Source organism: Thunnus thynnus, chromosome 11 (genome assembly GCF_963924715.1).
Source record: "Thunnus thynnus chromosome 11, fThuThy2.1, whole genome shotgun sequence".
In the NCBI taxonomy this organism is placed as follows: Eukaryota; Metazoa; Chordata; class Actinopteri; order Scombriformes; family Scombridae; genus Thunnus; species Thunnus thynnus.
Genome location: NC_089527.1, coordinates 20,513,311 through 20,529,148, shown reverse-complemented (window position 1 = coordinate 20,529,148; position 15,838 = coordinate 20,513,311). Strand labels below are relative to the sequence as shown.

The following is a 15,838-nucleotide window of genomic DNA, read 5'->3' as shown; positions in this document are numbered from 1 at the left end:
CCCCAGGCCACCCAGCGATCCATGGCGTGTGTCATCACCCTGACTTATGGGCTCAGTGGGGAGAGGAGACTGTGTTTGTCGTTTCCTTTGATCTGATCTGTAACCGGGCGCAAAAAGCATTTTTGTGTGTTTGTGCCTCATTTTATCAGATATTTTTTTCATGAAGGGATCTATCTCTACATTTCTTATATCAAAAGAAAGCAATATAGGTTGTAACCTCATCAATAAATGCATGGAAATATAAAAACAAAACCAGATAAAAAGGCAGCGGAATTGATCTGTATCTTATACGTGACAGGAGAAGTGGAAATGAAGTAAATATGGTGCACAGTCAATTTTATTGATGTACAGGCCGGTAAACAACCTTTTTCAAGAATAGCATTCAAGAAAGGAGTTCTTCACCACAGTATATCAAGAGTGCAAGGACCATTAGCTGCTCTATACCATGAATGTTATGCAGATCTGTCCTTCACTGCTGAACCCATCTACAAACATATGTCACCATCCAGCAACAACACGCCAAGTGAAGGGAAACAGTCCACAGCGGAGGTGGAAGAAGTATACAGAAAGCTTTTTTTTTTTTTTTTTTAAATAAACATAACCTTTCCTCCATTACGATAAATATTTCATCAGACTAAATCTACAAAAAACATAGTCTCAAACTCTAAAACCATACCTAAGATATCTGGAGTATTTACCTGGAATATAAATGAATTCATGTGGATATGAGCATATGACAACATTGAGTAATGCAATGCATGTTCACAGTTTGCAGGCTCACCTATACACTTGCTCGATAATTGGCCATTATACTTTATCAACCTAGCCTGTGAAATATATGACATTTTATTTGATAAATTACTTTAGAATGAAAATAATTCATGACCTTCAAAACATCTTAATTAACTTACACTGACTTTAGGTGACCTCCGCTGTCCATGAATTTGATTTATAATTACATTAAGAGAAAAAGGAAACAACAACAAGAAGTACCTTTGGATGTCTGGCCACAGGTAGAAAAGCTCAAACGGTGCATTCGGCTTTGATAGACCACTAAACATGAGGAGATCCTTGAAAAAATAGAGAAGCATAGTTCTTCATCTCACCAAATCTTTGATATCTAAGGCCTCAGGTATTTCATAAAAATGCGTTATCCAATTCCCAATTCCAGATTTTCATCTGCTTCACGCTCATGCCTGAGACGTGTGCTGCTGCCTAATGCTTGAAGGATGTATCTGTGTGTGCTTTCTGCTTGTACATTTTAGATGTTTGCTGCTTTTTTGTATAAACAGAGAGGAAGTGCCATGGCAATAGTACAATATAAAACACTCCTAAACATCCTTGATAAGAAATACCTCTTGTTGCAATCACAAAAAGCCTTTGAGGGTCTTACTAAGCTACTTTACAATTACAAATCCATGGAATGTTTCTTTGTTCCTTGGTTGTACAGACGTCAAGGCTGAATTGATTCAAAAACATTTGGTCCATCTTCTCCAGAATGTTACTAAGCCTTGTGTTAAAACCATTTTTTTTTACCAAATTCTTCAGAAAATATTATGCAGCAGTACAACAAAAAAAGCATCTGTGTCTCGAGAGCTGTTCACGTTATCAGAACATGAGCATTACTGTATGATGCATGAACATTGTACATTATCCCTGAAAGAACGCCACTATTATCACCACTGTACCTCTCAATGCACAGTCTCCCACCTTATCTCATCTGTGCTTTTCAAGCATTTCTCAATCTGAGAAATGAGAAATATAATGTTATATGTCAAGGGTACAGCCTCTACTTTTTGTGGATGTCCTCATGCCTGATGATCTTGTAGGTAACCCAGTAGAAGACGTTGAAGATGAGGAAGGCCAGAGGAAAGGCGGCCCTGGAGATTGTGTCTATCCTCTTGGCTCTGTCCACAAACTTCTTCCTCATGGTGTCTGTGTCTTTTGGGACTGATGGTTGAGGGTTCAGAGCCGGAGTGGCGTTCTTAACAGCTGAGCCATCTTTCGTTGGCAGACACTGACTCATATTGTAGCCAGCAAAATTAAAGCGGCCTTCACGCATATCATCGTCCTGAAAAAAGACACATGCACATGTGGACAAAGTGAACTCACTTGGTCTTTTTTGTAAGACTGCAGCTCAAATGTTATGCTTTACTTCTTAATTGCCACTTTTAAATTAAAATAATGTCCCCAAGATAACCTGCTGCACTGTAACGATAAACCACTTAGAATGACTGCTCAGGGGATGAATCTTAATTCAGGCAAATAATAATGTTATGCTACTTCAACAACCCAATAAGAGTCAGCCACAGTAGCAGTTGAGGCTATACTTGGGCACAGCGGTGCTTAGAGCTGAATGCTAACATAAACATGCTAACAGGCACATAAGGTATTGTGTTTACAATGCTCACCATCTTAGTTTAGTGCAATAGCATGCTAATATTTAGGACTAAACACAAAGTAGACTGAGGCTGATGATAATGCCACTAGTTTTGCAGGTATCTGGCCATAAACCAAACTTTGGGCAAGTTAAAATTTAGACTTGATGAAAAGTTAAGAATATTCAAAGTGATATCAATTCATCCTGAATGTGTCTATAGCAATCCATCTAGTACTTGGACACAATACCAAGGACAACCTTGTGGTGGCGCTAGAGAGAAAGCTGGGTAACTGCCAAAGTCATTGGGGTTCATCCTCTGGACACAATGAGTATCTGTACAAAATTTAATGTCAATCCATCCAATAGTTAATGTATGTGGATGTGTCACTTTTGACCAACTGACTGACAACTCCATCCCTAGAGCCATATGCCGCTTGTGTGGCTAAAATGTTTGATAACCATGTAAAGACTTAGAAAGCCTACCTTGTGATTCCTCCTTTGTCTTCGCTTCAGGCGAAGGAACTCTTTCTGTTGCCTGGAGACAAAATTAACCCCAGCATATTCTAGCAATGCAGCAAATACAAAGAGCAGACACACAGCCATCCAGATATCAATGGCTTTCACATAAGAGACCTGTGAGTGAGAGAGAACAGATTTTCTTTGTTAGATCCTCCAAGATCAACTAACAGTCCAAGTGCAGTGTGAATTTGTACTATGATTTCATATACTGGTTGATTTTTTTAACCTCTCTGTATTGGTTTTGAGTCCTAGATCTACCAGGTGATCTGCAGTTACAGTTTCTTCCTGCTTTTCTCCTTTTATTTAGCTCATTATGTCAGTTAACTGACTACTGAATTACTGTAATTAGAGGTGGTGTTTGCGAACAGGTGCATCAGAGCTGCCAGTAATGTCAATGATTGCATGGTTATTAACAGTGGGAAATAATCGCTGCTTTAACTACTAATAAAAAGAGAACTTATATTAGATATAGGTAATAGTTTGTACCCTTAGCACCGGTTTGATCTGTTTTGATCTGTAAAAAGAGAGGATGAAGATGAAAGCATTCACTGCTCATCAGTGTAACCTCGTCTCTCCGTGACAGCTGATTAGCATTTGTGGAAAAACAGCTCAGCTTTTTGAGGGCACTTAAGGCATATTGAGTTATTGTTTTCTTGAACAGAGGCTCTCAAAGGCTTCTCTTTAAATATTTATCACTACGTGTGTCTTTTATGTGAGAATCTCTGACGTGGCTATAGGCTCTCTGTGCTCATGTGAAGAGTGATTGATCATCAAGATCCCACTCTTGGTGCTGTAGTACCCTTCAAAAGTTGTGCATGACAATTTACCTGATTGAAAATAAGCTACCATGGCTGTTGATAATGTACAGATACCTAGAAATCAGGTTAAAAGGGCTGCTGTGGTACGGTTTAATCATTTCCAAAACAAGGTGTTTCCTGTCCTCTGGTGACTTAAAAAATGTGAACAAGGCAAACTGTATCTCTGCCAGGTACTTCAAACGGTCAGCAGTAAAGTATAATTCTTGTCTTCTTGTTTATATTATTATTCTGTCTACATATATATATATATATGTGTGTGTGTAGGGCCTTGAGGTCCCTATAGCTACATATATTACAGACCTTTTCATTAACCATGAATGCATAGTATCATATACAACTAAAAGAGCACATTCTAATGATTCAATTACATGTTTTATTTATCAGTTTGGTCTCCTAAAATTATTTATTCTTCTTCTGCTGCGGCTCAAATTGTCATGAGCTGGAATGAGCTAAAGCCACTAAACTTGGCCCTATAACTGGGAATGGTGTACATGTGTTTCCCATTAAATATGAGCCCAATCATCCAGATGGTGGTGCTGTAATTAAGGCCCAAAAATGCAATTTTGTAAAGGCCACACCCCTCACACCGTATGTCCGATTGACTTGAAGTTTGACACACAAGTCCAGCTCAATTTGCTCTACAAAAAAAGCCTCTTGGACCATAAAGTCCACCATGATGGATTTTTTGCTCATTTGTATAATGTGAAAAACAGTAATGTGACATCTAGGATTTTTACTCAATCAACACCAAATTTGGTATATAGCCTTGGGGGACTGAGATACACATTTGATAAATGAACAAGATCGGTCGAAAAACATGGCCGCCATCAACCAAAATATCTTCATTAAGGGCTAGGCTTATCAAATATTGGCCATAACTCATTAACCATTTGTCCAATCATCATAAATTTTGGAGTGTAATTTCAGTTTGTGATCGAGAGTAGGTCTACCAAAGCATTTTGAGTCAAACCCATAGGGGGCGCCAAAAATGCCACAAATGTAGTAGGTAGACAGTAGACAGAATTTCACCAAAATTGGTGTGCATGCTTAATGAGAAAAGGTCGCCTCATCACTCAAGATATCTTTGGGCAATCCTGATTAAACTCACTGGAAACATCCTGCACTATCTCCTGACCATTAACACCGAGTTTTGTTCAGATCTGATGAAGGAGGAACAATTGGCAGAAAACAATTATTGAAATGCTGTAGGCTTTGTGATGCTGAAACAAGAGTGTGATTGGTCTCACTCCTTCCTTAAACAGAAATAAACTAATTGAAGTGACCTGCTCATCTTTGTGAACGTTGAAACCCGATCGTTTTTGCTTGCAGCTTTCATTTACAACAATTGAGCTGCTTCCTTCTGTTGAGTGCAAAAAAGCTTCAATCCACAAATTTCTGCTTGCGGTTATATTTTTTTGTTTTGTTTTTCTAAACAATCTTAAGACTTAAAGGTTGGTTTGGGGTATTATTGAAAACAGAATGTATGTAATCCTGAGGTGAATTTTGTTATCAGACATGTTTTTCTCTAATAATGTGATCAAATAAAGCCATTTACAGAAGTGTGCAGAGACAAACATGTTCTTGTTGCAAAATGCCACCGTCAGACCAACCCAGAAATAATAAAATGTGTTCTTAAACTTGTCCCTCACAAAAATGTACACACAGAATATTTCACATGATGATTTTAACACTGTCATGCAAGCAGTTCATTAATGGCAGAATATCTGAGTAACCACTTTTTCTATTTCTTATTGTTGAACCCTCAAAACTGTGGAAAGCATCCAGTCCTTGGTGTGTTTTGTCAAACTTTTTGCATCCCCCCCCCCCAGACTTAGAGGTTCTTTTGTGCTTTGATGTTAAATTAGCACAACGTATTAGGCCTTGTATCAAGTCAAAACTGTCTCAACAAAATGAGGTTTACCTTTGGAAGAGAAGCTCTGGAGCCAGAGCTTTGGGTGGTCATGGTAAGCACAGTGGTGATACCCAGCGCCACTCTGGCAGGAGCAGCATCCATATTGATCCAAAAAGACACCCATGAAAGGATGACAATGAGGAGGGAGGGAATGTACATCTGGATCAGGTAGTAGCCCATCTGGCGCTCCAGATGGAATTTAACCTCAATGCAGGTGAATTTACCTGTCCATCAGCAAGAAACACAAAGGCAATTCAGCTACCACACCAGGGAAAATAATAGCTGTGTCTATGTGTGTATGTCCTCTGACCAGTGTTGTAGTGTTTGGTACAGTAACCCAGCTCCTTCTCTTCCCTCATGATAAACTGAGGCAGGGTGAGCCCCTCTGACACCTGCACTGCACCGTTCTCCAGCCACTCAAAGATCAAGTCATTCATGGTGTAGCCAACTAGAGACAGAAAAGAATTAATGGATCAAAATTAGATATACATATATATTCACTTCAGCAACACAATGACAAGGCATATGAGATAAATGACAATTCTTACAACTTTCCAGTTGCATTGTACAAGTTTGGACATCCATCGGAAAGTTCTTCAGATCCATTGGGCAAGACAGAATGAGAGTCAGCCTATGATACGAGACATATAGTAAGATATGGTAAACGGACTACACCAATGTATATATGTTATCAGATTCTGAAGAGGTATACTTATTAAACATTGAACTGCAGGGTTGACACATGAATTGAAAATAATTTGCTTTTGAAAATTTAAATTACAGTTGGTACATTTTGTGGTAGTCTTGGTATTGTATGCTTCTTTCTCCTGTGTGATAGCCTCTGACACATCATGTAGGATTCCCTTCAGCAGGTTCCTATCACACTTTCATTACTGCAACTTATTGTCTCTGTGATGCATTGTGGTCCCGCAGTCTGCTCCCTCTGTCATTTCTCTCATGAATGGAGAGAGTGGCTAACCAGCTTTCATCTCTCCCATTGACCCACTCCGCCTCCACACCTGAGCACTGCTCAGCCTTGAGCTGCTTTCTAAATGGACTCAAAATTGATCTGCTTTATATCGCATCATTGCAGAGAAAATTGAATGCTGTGTATGATTGAAGTTGCATTGAAATTAAATTAAACATATTTTCATAGTTTTGCTCAAATTTTGGGCTGGTAGGCCTTTAAGACGCCATCCATCCTGAGTGGGTTGCATGTTTTGGAGTCTTTCGCGATGTTTTAAGTATAGTCCAGATATTCTAAATGCGCAGAGATCAACATGAAGTAGGATTTCCATTTCTATCTTTGCTTTGGGTTCTCAACAATACCCCTGAGATTAGCTTGCCCTCTTGCAATCAGAGTTCCTTTATTAAACATCTACATTGCACACAGGGATGTACTGTAGTTCAATGAATTATGCCATTTCAAAGGAGTGATTATAATGAGATAAAATTCATTTAAAACTGTATCCTTTAGATTGACAGCCTTTGATGTTTGAGAGGAAATGTAAGAAAAGCAATGAGAGAACATGTCCTGGGGTAATATATGCATCACAGCTTTTGGTTCTCTGCAGTATCATTCCTCACTTCCTACCTCAGCTACAGTCCTACAGTGTGAAATGCAAAACATAAATGTAAAACTTTATATATTTAATTATCAGCAGATTTTTAATTGCTTAACCTGATACTGTAGAGGACAGTCCCATCCTTGAAGATCCTCAGCAGCTTGTTGTCCGTGGTGACATCATGGAAATTGGCTCCCTTCTCGTTGGCAAAGAAGAGGTCAGGCTTCCATATGGAGTCCAGCATGGATGGGTCCAGGTCGAGGGAGGAATCTGGGTATTTACTATATGCAAGCCGAGGGTCATTCCACTTCTGCCGCAGGAAGATGTTCACTCTGTAATCCTGCAGAGATGACAAGCGGCTTTGCATATTTCGCAGTGCAGTGATTTAGGTTATGAGAGAGCATGCTGGTGACAGAACATCTGTCATCGGTATTGGTTTTTAATATGATAAACCCTCTTTTTAATGAAGTGTAATGGAAAATTGCATTGGTAAACATACATCTGTTTGATTACAAATGCATTTTTATGATACATATATAAATATAAATAGAGCAAGCATCTACACCAAATCTGAAATCACTTATTTTTTTCTTACATATTGTCATATTCACTCACTTACAACTACTGTGATAACACAAAATATTTTACTGAATAGCCCTGTAATAAGAATAACAACACATGACAAATAATAAGATGGATGAAGAGCAAAAATGAATATAAATCTATATCATCAAGTAATACTATCATCCAAGACTCTATATGAGCTTCATACATCTTTTGACATGACCAGTTTGATGATTATCTATTGATGCAAGTTGCATTTGCAAAACACTGACTTTTTCTCATTAATCAAAATGATGTAACAGCCATAAGAGATGCTAAACAATGCATATGTAAGATGCAGCATTTTGACAGTGCAGTTAGTAGTAAAACTAAGTGTCACAGTTGCTCAGAGTAATTGATATGTCATGATGATGAGAAGCCCTTATGTTGTTTGACATTTCATCAGCATATTGGCGGCTCCAAATATTTGCATCCATGTCTAAAGCCATGTAATTCCCTGGCAATCTTATGAGCTCCAGCTCCTGCGTAAATTAACACCCTCCATTCATGATCTAAGTGGTTATTATCATTCATTATGAATCCTTTGATGATGAGTTTCAGCGTAGCATCACAGGTTTTATATTTTTATTCTGTTGGCAGTTGGATGCCGTCACATATTACTTATTGTAGATCAGCTTGTTTGAAAGCCATAGCCCCCCACCTGCAGTTATTGGCTGCATTTGGTGACTTATTAGTTAGGATTAATTGTATGAATTATAAGTGCACAAGGGGGCGTAATGGGAGCAGAAAGCAATACTTATTTGGGTAGCCAGAAACATCTTTCTCATTTATGGTGTCTGTGTGCCTCATGGATCCGCCAATAGACTCCTTGATGGCAAAAAACAAAGCATTTTTGTGAGCAGGAAGACATAGCAATGACAAAAGTAAAAAGGCAGAATTAAAAAAACAAAAAAAAAAACAAAAACAAGATGATTCAGTCTTAACTCCAGAGCAGAGATCAGGGCTTTAGAACATGTCCGAGCACACACGCTCCACTCACCATTGTAGTTTCTGCTATAGAACCAAAGCTGTTGATAAATATGTTGCAGGTAACATTAACTGGTGGACCTGCAGGTTGAGGAACAGATAACACATTGACAAATCTTACAGGGCAGAAATCAGCCAAAATGCCAGCGGACTCACCATAGTTGTCTCTGTGACAGAGCCGAAACTGTTGATAAAAATATTGCATGTAACGTTTACAGGGGGACCTGTGAAATGGAATGACAATGACATGACAGGACAATAAGCCTTAAATCATATCATCACTTTGGTCTGTTGGTTACAAGCTGCTGGTTCACAATGTATTTCAACATACATTAATACCAACAAGCAGTGGTTTTTTTTTTTGTTTGTTTTGTGGAAGCAGCGGGAGTGGATAGTGACATGCTGCATGCTTTGTTAAACCTAAAGATCCCATAAAACATGCAGTTAGACTTTAGTAGAAATGATGTTTCCTAAATTTAGCTGAAATATAGCTAATCTGTAATGACATCATATTGTGTCAGTCTGATGTTATAATAAATTATGTAATGATGTCTTGTTCACTTATGTTTATGATTTTTTGTGGTCAACATTATTTAAAACACATTTTTTCTCCATTGTCTTTTCATTACAAACAGTAGACATGCACACACACACAAATGCGTGCACATTCACAAACAATTATTTGTTAGTTCCAGGATCCAATCAGAGCATTTTCTCTCTAACACTGTGAGTAAAATGTAACCAGCATGCTGTAATGAGTAGTGTCATTTTGACTCCACAGAGTGGCCCAACCTGAAATCTCTTTGCGAAGCTTGGCAGGTTATGCCGTTTTTAAGTCACAGCGAATCTTTTTTTCTTTATCTGATAAGTGAAGCTGTAAGCCCTTCCCGGTGCCCTTCCCCTATGCTTTCCTCATCAATATTACATGGCACTTGGTATTAATATTTGCCTCTGTTTGTCGTCAGGTAGCTACATTTAACAGCAGAAGCAGAAAAATAAAGTGGTACCTCCTTACAACAAACTCAGCAAGGAAATCTAGGTCAGCCTTCAGAAATACAGTTCAACGCTCTCTTCAAAGTATGACTAGCAGGTTCGCAACTGAAATCATGTTTGTACATTGCAGTGGGTTCATGCAAAAGTGTCTGCTATAAGCTGAACGAGGCAGGGAGATGGTGCTTTATAATTTAATGGTAACTTTTTATCGGCCCCAAAATAAAAAAGAGAACAAGAATTTAACTAGCAACATTCAAATCTGTGGGCTCATTCTCTCTTTAGAAACAGTTGCTTTTACTTCATCGCTCCTCTGAAAATGCCAGCCGGTGTTAAACAGGCTGTCCTCCTCTCATCTTAAGTCCATTTCAGCAATCTTATCAACAACTCTCCCAGATGGAACGGAAAGATCTGGGTCCGTGTGCTCCTGTGCTGAGGCTGAATCTTGCTGATTTGTTGTGTCTGTGTCCTGTCTGGCTGCTTCAATAACTGGAATCCCCCAAAACCCTCCGACAAATCCCTGCCCGCCTGACCCAGCGTGGAGTAGGCCTGAGCCCCAGTAGAGCGCCTCTCCTCACGCAGCTCCATTCCAGTGACAGATGCTGTGTGTGTCCCCAGCATCACAGCAACGACAACACAGGAAGTCAGTAGCCTGCAGCCTTGCCACAGGGGCACCATCCATCATTTGGCCTGTCAAGGTGGCTTCCCTGTCTGCTGCAAGTACCTATCAGCAACCTCAGAGTTGACTGTGATATTTACCTTTCCCCCCCTCGTTTCTGATTTATTATTTAATGAATTATGATTGTATCTGACATAATTTTACAGAATGAAAACAAGCATGCAATGTTATAATGAGGGGTTAGTTCATGATTTAATTCCAGCAAGGACAACTAGGTTATTGTCAACTGAAGTGATTGATTGTTCTTATCAAATGACTGACAGCACAGTATCCTGGCAACAGATAACAGTGAATGGATCTACAGATAAGTAATAATGTCAAAGTCTGGTGTGTTTATAGTCGCAATGACAATGTTTAGGGGGTATGGATACTGTGTTTCGTGTTAAAAAAAAAAACAAAAAAACTCCTCTGTAATAAAAACTGATGTACATCATCAAATACAAAAGGTGGTGGTTGTGTGCTTTTTAGGGGGGAGATGGTGAGAATCAGGAGTGGGTGAAGAAAGACAAATATATTGATACACAAACCTTTAAAATTCGGTCTTATTCGTGCATCATACCCGGACGTTCGACCCATGAGCGAGTCCAGAAAGTCTGATGGAGACATGTTGGGGGATGATCTGGAATCGAGCTCCTTGGCATCCACAACTCTGAAACACACACGGTGATCAGAGAGAAGTCGGACAGAAGTCACAGATCAAACACATGAGTTAAAGCCTATTTGTCACCCAGCGATGGGCGCAGGGAAACTACATGCACTGATTTTAAACTCTAGCATGTAATTTTAATGATTGCTTGAACTATCAAGGGACTGCTGTTGGAAATTAACATATACACGTGTACAGTGCATCGGACACTGCTTCTGCAACTGTTATTGTTCTCTGCTTGTCCCTTACAAATAAACTAATAAATGAAATAAAAATAATAACTGCGTTAAAGCGCATACATGTACGCATCTTGTGTGATTTCGACGTTGCAGGTTGTTGTCAAGAAAGGACTATTTTGTGTCACATCATGCAACTAAACAGATATCGCAGCATGCTATAATTGTATGTGAAAACATTACAGGAACAGTGTTGTGATGCTACAGAAGAATAAAAAAAATAACACCAATAAGTGCGTAAAGGTCATTGTGAACTCGCTGTATGACAGGCAAAAATTCCTCGTATGAATATTATATTTTAAAAATATTTAAGAGACAGAAACAGTTCAAGCTGTTGAAAATACTGAGTAACTGCAGTCAATCTTAATCAAATCATCACTCGGGTAATTACTAACTTAGTCTATGCAGAAAAGTCAATTTCATCAGTTACTCGGATGAATTATCTAATGAAACTTTGGAAGAGAGGAATCATTTGTTTTTAATCAATGAAATAAATAATCATTTCTAAATAAATTGGCCTACCTGAAGTTGTTTGTCTCCATGAAATATGTAAATAAAGCTGCCAAAACCTTAATAAAGGAGCGATTCATTCCGGGTGGTGTTCTCATGTGCTCACTTTTTTATTTCTTCCATATGTTTACATTGGTCAAACACATAATCCAAATTGGGGTACCGCTTTCTTCCTGACCAAGTCGTGGGCGTTTGGGTGTTCTTGTGTCATACAAAAATACAGGAGACATTCCTTAACGCAGCCACAGATCATAGTTTAGTTTCATGAAACTCTGACTCCCAAAAACAGATTTCTTGCAGAAGAGGTGTGAAGAAACATCAGGCGTCGAGAAGGTGAAACTCCAAAACGCATCCGCTGGAAGCTTTCCGCTTTGGCGTTCGCTCAAATCTAAAAGCTCACTCTGTGAAGACAAATCCGAAGGTCTGTGTTGTTTCTGATGAAGTGAAATCTTTCGCAGTTGGAGGACCATCCTCTGTTGAGGAATGGGAGTGGAACGCCTTTTCTCATTTCAGCACTTGGACAGCTCCCGTTTCCTTTACGCGCAAGCGCGAGGCTTAAAAGTGGTGGACGTGAGTTGGTTTTCAATTAAGTCCAATAAACGAGGAAGGCAATCAACAGAAACCCAACCAAATATTGTCGTCAGTGTCTGTTACATAACGAAATGTGTCTGTTTTAAATTATACAGCTTTTTCTTCACCAGCTTGCTTGGGAAACTCCCTTTGCGCGCAGCTGCGCATCAAGGATCAACTGGCTTTAATCTAATTTTTTAATGTTTTACAGTGGTGTACTTATCTGTATGGATACTAAATACACAAATATACATCCTCTAGTGAAAATGTAACTTGGTACTCATACAGGTGTAATAACGTATAACCATCATTATTCAGGAATGCAATTCAGCTGAAATCAGATCGATCATCAGGCCGATAATGTGGGTGTATTTAACGGAGTTACTCTGACATCATCCTTGGCTGGCCTTTTTACGCAATTTTCTTTTTTTTGGTCACATCCTTGTATGTTTAGAACAGCCTACATCCTCGCAGAGATATGAAAAGTGTAAACAAAGGACGCACCAGCGAGAAGCCGCTGGGAGAGTATTTGGTACCCCGGTTGCCCTGGAAACAGATTTCCGAGGCACATCATTGGAAATGCTGCAAGGTTGGCCTCCCAGAGCGAGACAGAGGGGAGCTGACTGACAGACACAGACACAGACGGAGACGCCAGGAAATAAACTAAAGACTGGCTGAAACCCAGGGGTGAAGGAAGAGAGGTTTAGTGGGACACCACAAAGATTCAGTAATTATTATGAAGGCATATATAAGCTCTCGGTATTGATACTGAGGCTGGATGTGGATCTGGCAGTAAAAGAGGCTGTGGTTGTGAGTGGGCTGTGAGGCTTCATGGAGCACAGGCATGAATGACTCATTCCACATGAATACACAGGCATGTGCTGTGGAGGAAACAGCTATTAAAACTTAGTGGGAGAAAAAAGAATTTCATTCACATCAAGCCAAACACAGGCAGCGTGTTGTGAGATTACTCTCAACGCATCACATGCCTCAATGCTGTGACATGCTCTGGGCAATATTACACTTTAGTCTGGCACTTGGTTACTGACCAGTTTCCAGATCATCTTGGCCTTTCTCAGCCTGAGGACGAGTCATCGTGCTCTCCTCCTCTTTTAATGCTGAGGTCCAAATTACAAGTGTCACATTGGATCTCATGGTTGGCAATGTGTGGCTTGCTCTGGTTGTGGGGTTTAACATTGATGTGTCATCAGAAGTCTTTGTGCATGGCGTGTTCTACAGCATGTTTGACTCCATAAATACTGAATGCGCTCTGTGAATTATTTACCGGCAGGCGCATGTACTGTATGTCCATGTTTGGCTTTTAATTAACAAGGGGAAACAAACAAACTCATATTTGTCTTGCAATAGGTGGGTGTCATGATGAGAAGCACATCATCCAGATTTATGTACATGACTCTAATGTCACTGTGTCTGATCCAAGGCAAAAAAATAACATTTATAACACCAAATATTCTCTGAAGTTGCTTTAATGAATACATTTCTAACTGGTAAGGGCCCAAATCCACTTTGCACTCAAGTCATTTATTTCCCTTCTCCTAGACAGCTGCAGTTGGCTTGTCGATGTAACGACAACCAACCATAGCTTCAATTGGCCATTAGCTTCCATAAGGAAAGACTTTGGGCCAGGTGGGTCACATAATTAAAGGAGAAAAAGTCAAATCTGTGTGTCATTACGGGGGGAGAGAGATGTAGTGTACCCCTCACTGTGAAAAGAGAGAATAAAACAGAACAATCCTTTGGACAAGAACTGTCTGTCTCACTTATCCAGCAGTTTCCACACAGCCATTAAAATTACAGGCTCTAGACAGGCGAAGGCGCTAATTTTAAAGCTGCCCACACACAACAAAGATTGGTCTCTACTGCCTGTTATTCTGTGGGGAATTAAGGGTTTTACATCATCTGGTTTATTGTGTTCTCTAAAAGGATTTGCAGCACAATTTATAACTTCAAGATGCAAACAAAAGGTTTTATAATCTCTCTGTTATAACATCACACCCCAAAATAATATTCATATACCCTATATTTCTATAAGCATGTTATTTGTGTACCTTTTTTTGAGGTTGAAGCAGCAACCAGCTGAAAGCTCCATGTATTCTGGGTAGGCTGTTGTCATTGATCCCCTTCAGTAACTGTTGTGGACCGGCTGGAGATGCTCATGTTCACTGGACTGGAGACAATTGAGAGCTGCAGAGTATCCATTGCTCCATCGATTCCTTGTATCTTTATCCCACTTAATGACTTTTTCGCTCTATAATTCAACTCATGGAGCTGATCCCGGGCCTTGCAAGGATACAGCGAAAGGAACTTGGTGGTGGGAGCCGTTTCGATGAGGCATCGCCACGCTGCTGACACACCGGAGGAAGAATGCAAAGGATTTAATGAGTGGATTCTTGAAGAGAAGGGAGGATTTGTGAATTCTCGAGTGCCACAACACCCAACACAATTATCATAATCTCTATGTCATAGCAAAACGAAGCTATTTCGAGGCTCATATGTGGCGCACAACGGAATGATAAACATTTTTAGAATACACACATCCTGGATTAAATACAGACACATAATGTTTAAAATACTCATCCCTAGATAGTAGGAGCTATAGAGTGAACCAAGGGTGAATGAGCAGCTTAAATGCCCACAAGGATGTTGCTCCTTAGGTCATGTTATCCCTCAGGCCAAGAGAGGAGAGCAGCAGTGGTCTTCACTAAAACTCATCTGTCAATCACAGCTCTCCTTCATCAGTGGGAGCAACCTGACAGCCACAGAGCCTTTCTCCATCACTGAGCACAGAAAACCCGCTGATCCCCAGTCTAGACCCCCACACACGCTCCACAGTTGCTCTGCCTCTGCTCTTTCAAACAGCTGAATAAAATGCCACAGGATGTATACATCCTGTTGAACGCTAATGACTGTGTTCAGTTTGTTGGGCAATTACTCTTCAAGCAAGGCAGTGGCTGCAGCCGAAGAGGAAATCTATCATGTTTTCACTCAGATCTGCATGTCAGGATGACTCCCCTGAGTTCCAGCTTCTGTGCAGTCATCCAAAGCTAAATAACACATATACTCCTTTTCCCTGGCCAGTGTCTGCTCCATGTTGAGTCTGGCTCACGATTTATCTATTTCTAGCTCAGAGGCTTGTCTCACTGAGCGTTGTCACTGGAGTTGCGCAGCTGTCAAAATGATGCAAGAATAGATTGAAGATTGAATGCCGTTTCAATTGCTTAACTAGTTTACATCAATTTCTTTTTTCCTTTCAGCAAAGCTTAGAAGTATGTTATGAGACCAATTACCCATGAGAGGAACACTGGCAGAGCGGCAGAGCTTATTCCCTGGCTTTTTTAGATATTTATGGGGAAACTAATCTCTTATAAACAGAGGCTTGTGTTGAATATTAATGTGTGCTGA

The 15,838-nt window shown here is 39.9% G+C and overlaps 1 protein-coding gene across 1 annotated transcript; it reads right to left on the bottom strand.

Moving 5' to 3' along the window:
• Positions 1-257: 257 nt before the first annotated feature.
• On the bottom strand, positions 258-12,372 carry glra2 (glycine receptor, alpha 2). The gene is made up of 9 exons (XM_067603700.1): positions 11,858-12,372; positions 10,981-11,102; positions 8,798-8,865; positions 7,311-7,534; positions 6,178-6,260; positions 5,940-6,077; positions 5,639-5,853; positions 2,864-3,013; positions 258-2,071 (listed from the first exon to the last, which is right to left on the bottom strand). Exons 1-9 carry the CDS (start codon positions 11,941-11,943, stop codon positions 1,790-1,792), a joined length of 1,368 nt encoding a protein of 455 aa, XP_067459801.1. The 5' UTR covers positions 11,944-12,372; the 3' UTR covers positions 258-1,789.
• Positions 12,373-15,838: the final 3,466 nt, after the last annotated feature.

What these genes read in the sequence shown, in the direction of transcription:
- glra2 (XM_067603700.1), bottom strand. Translation starts at nt 11,943, where the DNA reads ATGAGAACACCACCCGGAATGAATCGCTCCTTTATTAAGGTTTTGGCA. An exon ending in TACCAAACACTACAACACTG is followed by an intron (nt 5,854 to 5,939) that starts GTCAGAGGACAT and finishes GCTGATGGACAG; the next exon opens with GTAAATTCACCTGCATTGAG. An exon ending in GACAAAGGAGGAATCACAAG is followed by an intron (nt 2,072 to 2,863) that starts GTAGGCTTTCTA and finishes GTCTTTTTTCAG; the next exon opens with GACGATGATATGCGTGAAGG.